Source organism: Oncorhynchus mykiss, chromosome 5 (assembly GCF_013265735.2).
Source record: "Oncorhynchus mykiss isolate Arlee chromosome 5, USDA_OmykA_1.1, whole genome shotgun sequence".
In the NCBI taxonomy this organism is placed as follows: domain Eukaryota; kingdom Metazoa; phylum Chordata; class Actinopteri; order Salmoniformes; family Salmonidae; genus Oncorhynchus; species Oncorhynchus mykiss.
The window spans coordinates 85,747,322-85,761,017 of NC_048569.1; the positions used below are offsets into that span (position 1 = coordinate 85,747,322).

Consider the following 13,696-nt stretch of genomic DNA (forward strand, 5'->3'; position numbering starts at 1 on the left):
TGACTGGTGCTCTAAGGGTCATCTGGGGATGGTCTTAGAGAAAGAGGAGCCTCGATAGGGGACTACCAAATGTATCAGGGGCTGTCTTTATCTTTACCTCTCTCCTGTTTTACTACAGAGCTTACCTTAGCTCCAGACTTCACTTCATTCAATGACAGCTATTAGAAGAATGTGAGTGTTCCTAAGTGTTCCTGTTTGTGTGCCTGTGAAAGTGTTGGGGAATCTGGATCTGAGAAAGACCACTTTGTTCTTTAAGGGTTGGCAGAACTTGGCACGCCTGGCAAAGTCATCAAGCATGTTCAAGAGAGTCTCTGGCTCTCTCTAATGGACAAATGAATGTCTTATCCTGGGAACAGACTTGTAATCTACGATGTATGCGTGCGTGCATGCCTGTCCATGTGTCTAACTCTATGCCCTATTGCATAACACTCCTACATACTGTATGTAGAATCTTAATTTGAGCCAGTTTGCTACAGCAGGAAAATAATCCTCCAGCAACAGGACATGTGAATTATTACAGTATGTGGATTATAATGAATGGACATTTTTGTAGTGGCTGATACATTTTTGGTGAAATTTCAAAGTGGAAATGACAAACTTCAGAAGCCTATAAAAACCTCAAATACAACAGGGTGATCAAATTAAGATCCTACATCACTTTAGCCATACGTAGACTAGGCTTTTACCGCATGCCAAAGCAAACACTACTCCTGAGCTTAGGTTTGAAATAGCACGTAGGGCCTCTCATTGGGAAAATGTCATGCTAGAGTCATTCCTCATAGATAAATAGTCTAACAATGGACTTTACAATGGGACTTTCACCTAAAAGCCAGACTGTTAACATCTTTCTATTGAGCTGAATAGCCAAACACACAGTGTTTGAATGAAGCCTGTAGGTTCACAGGCCTGTTCACACACACGTGCACACACACATACACGCGCACACACACACACATACACGCGCACACACACACTCACACAGGCTTTTTCCCACCCTGTGGTTCCTGTCGGAGGCAATTTCATCGCTGGGTCGACCTATCAGGAAGCCTGCTCAACATAGTACAGTCAACGCAGAGGGAAAACATGTCCTCTACGACTCTAGAACTATGACAGAGCACTGATGCCTTCGTCATGTCTGACCATCACAACAACACAACAGCAACATTCCTGTGGTGTTAAATACCAGGCTGGTCAAAAGAAAAATCTCAAAATAAACAAACTCACGAGGCTCAGAGCCAGAGTGTGCTGCTTAGACCACTCAGCCAAGGCAGTTCACAGTTCTCTAGCAAGCAGGGAGAGTCCTTGATGATACTTAATGTTATTATTTTGTTACCTTCCCCAAACCATAGCCCCTAACCTTAACAACTCGGAATGAATACCTAAACTTAACCCTTTGAGTAATTTCGGTTTTAACCCTGTAACCATGCGGAATTAACCCTGTAACCACGCAGAATTAATGGGTCAAATTCTGAAGTGAAACTATGAGATCAGGTTGTGAAATACACAAGAATCCGTGAAGCGGGCGGACCCCCCCAATCTGTTCTGATTGTCACCAGTGACGATCTCTCTCCTCTCAATCTCCTCTATCTCTTTCCTCTCTCTCTTCTCTCTCTCTCCTCTTTCTCTCCTCTCTTTCTTCTCTCTCACTCCTCTAACTCTCTCCTCTATCTCTCTTATCCTCTCTCTTCTCTTATCTCTCTTCTCTCTTTCTTCTCTCTCTCCTCTAACTCTCTCCTCTCTCTCCTCTATCTCTCTTATCTCTCTCCTCTAACTCCCTTCTCTATCTCTCTTCTCTCTCACTCCTCTATCTTTCTCCTCTAACTCCCTCCTCTCTCTCCTCCATCTCTCTTATCTCTCTCTATCTTTCTTCTCTCTCTCATTTATCTCTCTTCTCTCTTTCTTCTCTCTCTCCTCTATCTTGCTACTCTCTTTCTTCTCTCTCTCCTCTAATTATCTATCTCTCTTCTCTCTCTCTCCTATATCTCTCTTCTCTCTCTCTTCTCTCTCTCTCTCTCCTCTATCTCTCCTCTCTCCCTCTCCTCTAACTGTCTTCTTTCTCTCCTCTATCTCTCTTCTCTTGCTCTCCTCTCTCTCTCTTCTCTCTCTCTCCTCTAACTCTGTTCTCTCTCTTCTCTTATATCTTCCTGTTTCTCCTCTATCTCTCCTCTATCTCTCTTCTTTCTCTCCTCTATCTCTCTTCTCTCTCTCTCCTCTAACTCTGTTCTCTCTCTCCTCTTATCTCTTCCTGTTCCTCCTCTATCGCTCTTTCTCCATCTCTCTCCTGTATCTGTCCATCATCATGGCCACTGTGAAAAACCGCACTGAGGTTTTTCCAATTACCTGCCTGCCTTGCTGCTGCGGTAAGCGCTAAATGGCACGTGCCACTCAGTGTGAGGGTGAGAAGTCATGACAACATCGGCTCTGTCACTGTCAATGTGATAAGAACATCATGTCCTGATAACCTTATGGAGTCTGTGTTGGTTATTTCCATTTCATACTATACAATATACACAACAACAGAATAGGCTATGTTGAGGCTTTATGCTGAGGCCTGACACTAACATTAAGTGCAGCTCGTGCCATGACATTGTGTGAGCTGTGAGTGTGCAGGCCACAGACCAGTGTGTGAGTGTTTATCAGTGTTGAATCTGTGCATGAGTGTTTCTATCAAGGTGTTTATAAGATGTGGGAACAGAGACAATGGTCCTTTGTCTGTCTGCATCCCATTTCTTCTCCAGTCCGCTGAAGGAGCAAACACACACACACACACACACACACACACACACACACACACACACACACACACACACACACACACACACACACACACACACACACACACACACACACACACAAAAACACCTCCTGGGTTCCGTCCGTCTGTCCGGCGTGTTCCGTTACAACAGGGACAACAAGCCAATAACAGGATCAATCTGCTTCTCTCTTCCTGCCCTCCGTTTCCTCCCCTCTGCTGGACGAAAAGAGAGGGGGAGCAGACGGAGGAAGGATGGGACAGGAAATCACTCTTTCCCTCTGTCTCATTGTCTCCAGTGTGACAGACAAAGACAGGGTCTGGCAAGCCTTACATCACACACTGTCATAGAGGGGACAGGGTTTGTGTGTGGAGGAGGGGTGGGGGGATACAGGTGGAAGAGGGGAGGTGACCTCTCAGAGCATGGGAATATGGTAAGATGGAAGTGAGGGTGGTGTAATGGCTCTGGTATCACTCAGAGTAGCTATGCAGTAGGTAACCAACAACACTGTCAACGCCTTCAGCTACAGTATGTGGAAGTCTCATCAACTAACCTTGTGTTTAGATATAACCTAACCTAAACTGAGCAAATGAGGACAAGTGTATTATTGGAGGATTGGTTGAGTGGCTCTACCTGATCATTCACAAGGAGAAACCATGAAGGTAAAATACCTCCCATTAAAATCTACTTCATTCACAATTTTAGTGATGGGGAAAAAATCTTTACAGTTACATGTCAGGATATTATTTTTTTTATGATATATCGTATTGTTTGGACAATATCGCAATATTATGTTTGTGCTAGTTGTCTGTACCTGCACCAAAACTCCAGTATTTTTCCTTTATAGCTTGTTCTCCATCTTCTTTTTAAATAGGGAGCCAATTTGTTTTCAGCACTTTTATTTCCATGACTGATCAAAACTTGTTTTCTCATGACTCTCTTGTTCCTCTGCAGAAGACATATGGTGAGTAATATGTTCGGAACGCAATAAAATCACAGTATCGAATCGCAATCGTGAGAATCACAATACATATCATATCGGCACCGAAGTATCATGACAATATTGCATCGTCAGGTCGCTGGCAATTACCAGCCCTAACCCTTTTCACGTAACCCTTCAACACTGCACTCAGTGAACCCTGTGATGCTGCCAGCATGCTAGTGATGTCCTCCTCTGAGGAGACTATGAACTAAAAGTACTGATAGAAAAGCACATGAAACCTCACAGTACCTAACTCAATAGGTCATAGTGATCGTCATAGCCTAGTCTGCTTATGGGAAACACACTCATTCTTCTCACACACACACACACACACATACTCATGCACCTGACGAGCACTCCCTCTTCAGAAAGGGGAAGTGGCGGTCTGTCCATCTGCGCTGACAGGAAGTCAACAAAAGCCACATGCAGGCGGGCTGACGTCAATCAGGGCCCCGGAGCACTGTCACACAGGAACAGCTCCCTGCCCACACACACACACACACACACACACACACACACACACACACACACTCCGATACACACTTGCACAGGACCATACTCAAAAACATGTGCACACTGTGCACATACAGAAATACACTTGTAGGCCTACTCATACGGATGCACATAAACGCATGCATTGGTACACACACACAAACACACGCACACACACACACACACACACACACACACACACACACACGCACGCACGCACACACACACACACACACACACACACACACACACACACACACACACACACACACACACACACACACACACACACACACACACACACACACACACACACACACACACAGATGAATGACACACAAACACATCACGCACTTCCTCTTCTCTATTTCAATCTGCCCTTGTAATACAGTGTGTGTGTGTGTGTGTGTGTACTCCTCTGTCCTTGTAGTCCTTGTATTATAAGTCCAATGACTGAAACTGTTTGGAAAAACCTATATCTTAACAATGTGAGAGGAATGACAATGAGTCCCTGTTACTGTGTTATGGCCGTGTCTGTAGCAGCAGACTCAACAGAATCCCATTCTCCTTCATTATTTTTATTTCACCTTTATTTAACCAGGTAGGCCAGTTGAGAACAAGCTGATGTTAACATGCATGAAACCAAGGCTTAAACTGTTACAGAAGTCAACAAATGAGAGCACCTGGGGAATAGGTGTGGTGCTGGGGGCTACAGGGCCTGGGTTAACCTCTACATCACCAGAGGAACAGAGGAGGAGTAGGATGAGGGTACGGCTAAAGGCTATAAGAACTGGTCATCTAGTGCGTTGGGGACAGAGAATAAAAGGAGCCGATTTCTGGGCGTGGTAGGATAGATTCAGGGCATAATGTACAGACAAGGGTATGGTAGAATGTGAGTACAGTGGAGGTAAACCTAGGCATTGAGTGACGATGAGGCCTCCGCATGTGTGGGGGGTGGGACAAAAGAGCTATCTAAGGCATGTTGGGCGGGGCCGTTCGGTAGTCGCTACTATGCTAGGCGAGCTGGAGACATGGAGATTCAGAAAGCTAGCTTGCCGGGACTAGCAGATGGGTCTTCGGCGAAATTGGAATGGAAAAGCCTGTTGAAACCATCTTGGACGATTACGTCTGCAGACCAGTCGTGATGGATGGCTGGGCTCTGTGTCGGCAATAAAGGGTCCAGGCCAATTGGCAAAAGAGGTAGCCCAAGAATTAGCTGGTAGACCTCTTCGGCCAGTCGGGAGATGGGCCTAGTTCAAGGCTAGCTCAAGGCTAACTGGTGCTTGCTTCGGGACAGAGGCATTAGCCAGCAGCAGCCACTCGGTTGCAGCTAGCTAGCTGCGATGATCCGGTGTAATAGTCCAGAGCTTGCGGCAGGAATCCGGTGATGTGGTAGAGAAAAAGCAGTCCGATATGCTCTGGGTTGATATCACGCAGTGCAGACTGGCAGGTATTGGCCGAGCTGAAACTGTCTGGTGTCTGAGCTAAAAGTGAAGACCTCTAGCAGTGGATAACTGACTACTAGCTAGTAGCTAGTTAGCTGGCTAGCTTCTGATGGGGGTTCCGGGTTCAAAGTATAAAAAATAGCAGATCCGTACCACATTGGGTAAGAAGGGTTGCAGGAAAGTATATTCAGTTCGTAGATGGAAAGTGAGGTTCAAATATATATGAAATGTATACGAAAAATACGAGGAAAACTACTATTTACACAGGACAAGACAAACAAACGTCCGACTGCTACGCCATCTTGGATTATGATGCTAACCATTAATGAAAAGCCACACTTCTCCTGCTATGTTTAATCAACATTTTTCAGAGATCCTCTGTCTTGTCTTGCCAAGGGTGTGTGAGTGTGTTTGTGAGTGTGTGTGTATGTGTGTGTGTGACAAACAGTCTTCTCGTTATGGCAGCCTGCCCTCCTGACACTATCATACAAGCTCAAGGACACAGTCAGGAGTTCCCAGTCATGCACACATGAGTGTTTCTATCAAGGTGTTTATAAGATGTGGGCACAGAGACAATGGCCCCTTGTCTGTCTGCATCCCATTTCTTCTCCAGTCCGCTGAAGGAGCAAACACACACAAAGCTACTGTTGCTTTGTCCAGCCAGTGGTCCAATAGTCACACACACACACTCGCACGCACGCACACGCACACACACACACACACACACACACACACACACACACACACACACACACACACATATCATTGTCTCTACTCCATTACAGTACAATGAGCAGGATTCACATGATGTGTTTTCAGTGAGAAGTGAGAGGTTTCCTGGTACTCCCCCATCAGAGCAGTCAGACTAAAAACAGGCTTGGGGGGGTGTTGTTACTAACACTGATGACAGAGCCAGGGAAGACAGCCAACACATACTGTATGAGCAAATGAGAGGGGGAGAGGGATGAGTTGAGGTAGGAGTTGAGGGAGGGGATGAGGGAGGAGAAACGAGAGGGGTGTGGGAGGTTGAGAGGTGTGGGGTAAGGGAGGGGTTGTGGGTGTAGGTGAGGTCTCAGGGATCAAGTGTAGACAAGATAGCAAGAGAAGAGAGAGAGGGACAGACGGAGGAGGAGAAGGAAGAGAGCGGGACAGACGGAGGAGGAGAGAGAAGAGAGAGGGACAGACAGAGGAGGAGAGAGACAAAAGGGTGAGACTGAGAGAGAAGAGAGAGGGACATACATTGGAGGAGAGACACAGAAGGGAGAGATTGAAAGAGAAGAGAGACCGAGAGAATGGTCTTGACATTGATACATTATCTTAAGATTTAAGCTTAGGAAAACATATGGAAAGACAAACTAACATCCCTGTCTTTGGGACACCAGGTGCATTGCAGGAGAGAGTGATGCATTGTGGTCTTACCTGGCAGACAGACTCTTGTGATGGGAGGCTGAGTGGCCGCAGGGGACCTCCTGAGGAAACAGAGAACATAAGTATGGATATGAAATACATTTTGATAGACCTACGTCACATCGTAACATTCTGATATGGCCAACCACATCTGGTAAGACTATATAGGTTAAGTCATTCTAAATGAGGAGTGACAGAAGAGATGAAAGACAGAGGAGAGGAGAGACAGAGGAGAGGAGAGACAGAGGAGAGGGGAGAAAGAGAGGGGAGACAGAGAGGAGAGACAGAGGAGAGGAGAGACAGAGGAGAGGAGACAGAGGAGAGGAGAGACAGAGAGGAGAGACAGAGGAGAGGGGAGACAGAGAGGGGAGACAGAGAGTAGAGACAGAGGAGAGAAGAGACAGAGGAGAGGAGAGACAGAGGAGAGGAGAGACAGAGAGGAGAGACAGAGGAGAGGGGAGAAAGAGAGGGGAGACAGAGAGGAGAGACAAAGAAGAGAGACAAAGGAGAGGAGAGACAGAGGAGAGGAGAGACAGAGGAGAGGAGAGACAGGGGAGAGGAGAGACAGAGGAGAAGAGAGACAGAGAGGAGAAACAGAGGAGAGGAGAGACAGAGGAGAGGAGAGACAGAGGAGAGGAAGACAGAGGAGAAGAGAGACAGAGAGGAGAGAGAGGAGAGTAGAGACAGAGGAGAGGAGAGACAGAGGAGAGGGGAGATAGAGAGGGGAGACAGAGAGGAGAGACAGAGAGGAGAGACAGAGGAGAGGAGAGACAGAGGAGAGGAGAGACATAGAGGAGAGAGAGGAGAGGAGAGACAGAGGAGAGGAGAGACAGAGAAGAGGAAGACAGACGAGAGGAGAGACAGAGAGGAGAGACAGAGAGGAGAGACAGAGGAGAGACAGAGGAGAGACAGGGGAGAGGAGAGACAGAGGAGAGGAGAGACAGAGAGGAGAGACAGAGGAGAAGAGAGACGAGAGACGGAGGAGAGGAAAGACAGAGAGGAGAGACAGAGGAGAGACAGAGGAGAGGAGAGACAGAGAAGAGAGACAGAGGAGAGGAGAGACAGAGGAGAGGAGAGACAGAGGAGAGGAGAGACAGAGGAGAGACAGAGGAGAGGAGAGACAGAGGAGAGACAGAGGAGAGGAGAGACAGAGGAGAGGAGAGACATAGAGGAGAGAGAGGAGAGGAGAGACAGAGGAGAGGAGAGACAGAGAAGAGGAAGACAGACGAGAGGAGAGACAGAGAGGAGAGACAGAGAGGAGAGACAGAGGAGAGACAGAGGAGAGACAGGGGAGAGGAGAGACAGAGGAGAGGAGAGACAGAGAGGAGAGACAGAGGAGAAGAGAGACGAGAGACGGAGGAGAGGAAAGACAGAGAGGAGAGACAGAGGAGAGACAGAGGAGAGGAGAGACAGAGAAGAGAGACAGAGGAGAGGAGAGACAGAGGAGAGGAGAGACAGAGGAGAGGAGAGACAGAGGAGAGGAGAGAGAGGAGAGACAGAGGAGAGGAGAGACAGAGGAGAGACAGAGGAGAGGAAAGACAGAAAGGAGAGACAGAGGAGAGACAGAGGAGAGGAGAGACAGAGGAGAGGAAAGACAGAGACGAGAGACAGAGGAGAGACAGAGGAGAGGAGAGACAGAGAGGAGAGAGAGAAGAGGTAGACAGAGGAGAGGTAGACAGAGGAGAGGAGAGACAGAGGAGAGGTAGACAGAGGAGAGGAAAGACAGAGAGGAGAGACAGAGGAGAGGAGAGACAGAGAGGAGAGAGAGTAGAGGTAGACAGAGGAGAGGAGAGACAGAGGAGAGACAGAGGAGAGACAGAGGAGAGGAAAGACAGAGAGGAGAGACAGAGGAGAGGAGAGACAGAGAGGAGAGAGAGAAGAGGTAGACAGAGGAGAGGTAGACAGAGGAGAATAAGAATGAGGCCAACATGTCCGTGAGGATTACAGTGAGAAGAGGACGGGAAAGAGAGAGAGATTAAGAAAGGCAGCAGATAAATGAAGAATAAAAGGGGAATTGCTCTCAAAGCACACCTGCCTGATCTGATCTGTGTGTTTACGTGCGTGCATTTATTTTTATTTAACTAGGCAAGTCAGTTAAAAACAAATTCTTATTTACAATGACGGCCTAGGCACATTGGGTTAACTGCCTTGTTCAGGGGCAGAATAACAGATTTTTACCATGCCAGCTCGGGATTTGATGGGTTACCGGCCCAACACTCTAACCATTAGGCTACCTGCCGCTCCGTGCATGTGTGTGCATGCATGAAAGTGTGTTTGTCCGCAAGTGTGTGTGTGCGCCTGCAAGCATGCATGCATGCAAGTATGTGTGTCTGAGTGTTTGTGTTCATTCCAGCATTCAAACATGTATGCATGACATGTGTGCATGCATGTATGTGTGTCTGAAAGTACAATGAGCCGAATCCCAGTGTGTGTTCCTGCGAGGGTGCGTTCATGATGTGTGTTTGTGTGAGAGCTGAATGTAGGTCAGGGAGACTTTGGTTTTCAATATGGCAGGCTATTCAACACAAGCTTTTTATGAACAGAGATTGTATTCCAGTATGCTAGAGGCAGAATACAGACTCCGTCAGGTGATATCTGAATGCAGGAGGAACGATGCCCTACATACAAATGCATACATAATACACGTTTCCTGTTTTGTAATATTAGTCTGCAATATCAACTCAATGGAGAAGCTATGCGTTCAAGTCTGAGTCCCAGTCTGAGTCCCAGTCTGAGTCCCAGTCTGAGTCCCAGTTTGAATCACAGTCTGAATCACAGTCTGAATCACAGTCTGACTCAGTCTGAGTCCCAGTCTGATTCTAGAGGAGGATGTTCTGCACTTCATAGTAAGGCATATACAGTGGGGCAAAAAAAGTATTTAGTCAGCCACCAATTGTGCAAGTTCTCCCACTTAAAAAGATGAGAGAGGCCTGCAATTTTCATCATAGGTACACTTCAACTATGACAGACAAAATTAGAAATCCAGAAAATCACATTGTAGGATTTTTAATGAATTTATTTGCAAATTATGGTGGAAAATAAGTATTTGGTCAATAACAAAAGTTTATCTCAATACTTTGTTATATACCCTTTGTTGGCAATGACAGAGGTCAAACGTTTTCTGTAAGTCTTCACAAGGTTTTCACACACTGTTGCTGGTATTTTGGCCCATTCCTCCATGCAGATCTCCTCTAGAGCAGTGATGTTTTGGGGCTGTTTCTGGGCAACACGGACTTTCAACTCCCTCCAAAGATGTTCTATGGGGTTGAGATCTGGAGACTGGCTAGGCCACTCCAGGACCTTGAAATGCTTCTTACGAAGCCACTCCTTCGTTGCCCGGGCGGTGTGTTTGGGATCATTGTCATGCTGAATGACCCAGCCACGTTTCATCTTCAATGCCCTTGCTGATGGAAGGAGGTTTTCACTCAAAATCTAACGATACATGGCCCAATTCATTCTTTCCTTTACACGGATCAGTCGTCCTGGTCCCTTTGCAGAAAAACAGCCCCAAAGCATGATGTTTCCACCCCCATGCTTCACAGTAGGTATGGTGTTCTTTGGATTCAACTCAGCATTCTTTGTCCTCCAAACACGACGAGTTGAGTTTTTACCCAAAAGTTATATTTTGGTTTGATCTGACCATATGACATTCTCCCAATCTTCTTCTGGATCATCCAAATGCTCTCTAGCAAACTTCAGACGGGCCTGGACATGTACTGGCTTAAGCAGGGGGACACGTCTGGCACTGCAGGATTTGAGTCCCTGGCGGCGTAGTGTGTTACTGATGGTAGGCTTTATTACTTTGGTCCCAGCTCTCTGCAGGTCATTCACTAGGTCCACTAGGTTCTGGGATTTTTGCAAACCGTTCTTGTGATCATTTTGACCCCACGGGGTGAGATCTTGCGTGGAGCCCCAGATCTAGGGAGATTATCAGTGGCCTTGTATGTCTTCCATTTCCTAATAATTGCTCCCACAGTTGATTTCTTCAAACCAAGCTGCTTACCTATTGCAGATTCAGTCTTCCCAGCCTGGTGCGGTGCAGGTCTACAATTTTGTTTCTGGTGTCCTTTGACAGCTCTTTGGTCTTGGCCATAGTGGAGTTTGGAGTGTAACTGTTTGAGGTTGTGGACAGGTGTCTTTTATACTGATAACAAGTTCAAACAGGTGACATTAATACAGGTAACGAGTGGAGGACAGAGGAGACTCTTAAAGAAGAAGTTACAGGTCTATGAGAGCCAGAAATCTTGCTTGTTTGTAGGTGACCAAATACTTATTTTCCACCATAATTTGCAAATAAATTCATTAAAAATCCTACAATGTGATTTTCTGGATTTTTTCTCTAATTTTGTCTGTCATAGTTGAGGTGTACCTATGATGAAAATTACAGGCCTCTCTCATCTTTTTAAGTGGGAGAACTTGCATAATTGGTGGCTGACTAAATACTTTTTTGCCCCACTGTAGGAATGTGATTCATGCATTGCCTATAATGTGTGGATTATGTTTTAGACATTTCAGACAGGCTTATAACAAAAATATGACTTAACAAGCACAACATAATCATTTAGATAAATGGCAGTTGAAATCAGGTTGAATTTACTCATATAAATGTACTTCCACCAATTAAAATGAGATTTAGTATTTTGTTTATTTGACAAAAATATGAATGATCTGTGTCTGTGATAATGGGGTTGTTTTTCTCCCATCACCCCACAGCTAACCTGCTTCAAAAATAGTTCATACAGTGTCCTAATAGCTTGACGTAGTTAAAGTGTTTTCATAAGGAAAAAGAGAAAGCATGTGTTTAACATCCTGCTGTGCAGTGCACTACCTCTCGCCTGGCGTTAACATTACCCTTCGATAGAAAAACACAAGGAGCAGAAGGAATCTGGAGTGGAAACCTAGAATAATAAGACAGTGTTCTGAGTTCATGTGTTCTACAGGCTGAGGATGGCGGCGACTGAGAAGGGCAACATCTTACGAGTTCCAACCCCACTTTGTCAAGCATTTCACAGTAAAGTCTATACCATTTGTAGGGTGCGCATGTGACAAATACAATTTGATTTCATTTGATGATGCGTTGAACAGTGAACAAGTTTAAATGCAAAGAGAAAAGCTCCAATAAGACAAGGCCGAGACTGGGTGGACTAGGTAGCAACTGCCCTCTTGTGGATTGAGATACAAACTACAACACATTTACAGCTGCTGTGTATTGTCCGCCACAGCAGACATGAGACTCATTTGTATATTTATTTATGCATAATTCATTAGGTAGTGTTCTTAATCAGTCAGATAAACAATAACACCGGACACTTACTTGTTTGAAGCACATTGGACATTGGTCAGGACTGTGAAGTTATTTCTTACACTTCGAAGGCTTGCGAGGACCTGGACAGAAAGAGAACATGTTTAGCCATTACTTACACCAGCAAGTATGGAAAGACACAGATGTTCTGAATGTCGGGGTGTTAGCGGCTGGGTTTAAGGACAGGTGAGCTGGGATCATATTTACCTGAGCAAAAGGCGTTACTATCAGGTCATCACCATGTCTGTAAACACAAACAAAAACATGTCAACAACACATCCTGAACATCATTCAGAAAGCATTCCTAAGACTGTTAACAGTATCATACACACGTCAGGTTTAATGGGCTCAATCAGTCCACTGTTTCAACACCAGGGGAAAGAACGTATCTTTAAACCACATCCAGGGAGGTAGTCATTTTGAAAGTATGTGTCAGTCATGAGTAACGAAGGTCCCAATTCCCTAAACTGTGCCTGTAGTTAAGCCTTTGAGGACAAACAGGAATCTTGTGACTGACCAACAGCCAAATGACCTCTACGTACCCCACAGACAAATGACCCCTACTGTACGTAAACCACAACCAAATTAGCCCTACAGTGGTTCTTCCGTTAAAAGTTGCATCATACTCTCGTGTGGCGCAGCGGTCTAAGGCACTGCATCTCAGTGCAAGAGATGTCACTACAGACCCTGTTCCAATTCCAGGCTGTATCACAACCGGCAGTGAATGGGAGTCTGTCACGCCCTGACCATAGAGAGACTTTATTCTCTATTTTGGTTAGGTCGGGGTGTGACTAGGGGGGGGTGTTCCTATCTAGGTGTTTTATTTCTATGTTGGCCTGGTATGGTTCCCAATCAGAGGCAGCTGTTTATCGTTGTCTCTGATTGGGGATCATATTTAGGCAGCCACTTCCCCACTGTGTTTTGTGGGATCTTGTTTTGACCAGTGCATGTTGTACCTCTCATGTTACGGTTCGTTGTTGGTTTCCTTTTTGTTTTTGTAAGTTTAACAAAAATAAAGATGTGGAATTCAGAGCACGCTGCGCCTTGGTCCGTCTCTCCACACAACCGTGACAGAGTCCCATTGTCACGACTTCCACCGAAGGTGGCTCCTCTCCCTGTTCGGGCGGCGGTCGTTGTCGATGGTCTACTAGCTGCCTTTTTCCTTTTCTTTTGGTTATGTCTGTTTTGTGTTTCACCTGGTTTCATTTTGGTTAATTAGGGGGGTATTTAATTTGACATTTACTTTGGGTTTTTGTGCGGGTTTGTTTTTGTTTGACTGTCAGTTAGTTTTGGGTTGCATTTTCTTTAGTTCATT

At 45.8% G+C, this 13,696-nt stretch overlaps 1 protein-coding gene across 3 annotated transcripts in view; it reads right to left on the reverse strand.

The window, feature by feature from the left end:
- pde4ba (phosphodiesterase 4B, cAMP-specific a) overlaps positions 1-13,696 on the reverse strand; it is a 348,841-nt gene that overhangs the window by 65,013 nt on the left and 270,132 nt on the right. For all 3 annotated transcript variants that reach the window (XM_021604604.2, XM_036978613.1, XM_036978614.1), the window contains 3 exons: positions 12,589-12,625; positions 12,394-12,464; positions 7,092-7,141 (listed from right to left, as the gene is read on the reverse strand). In XM_021604604.2, the coding sequence (XP_021460279.2) occupies positions 7,092-7,141; positions 12,394-12,464; positions 12,589-12,625 (158 nt within the window). The remainder of the gene's footprint in view (positions 1-7,091; positions 7,142-12,393; positions 12,465-12,588; positions 12,626-13,696) is intronic.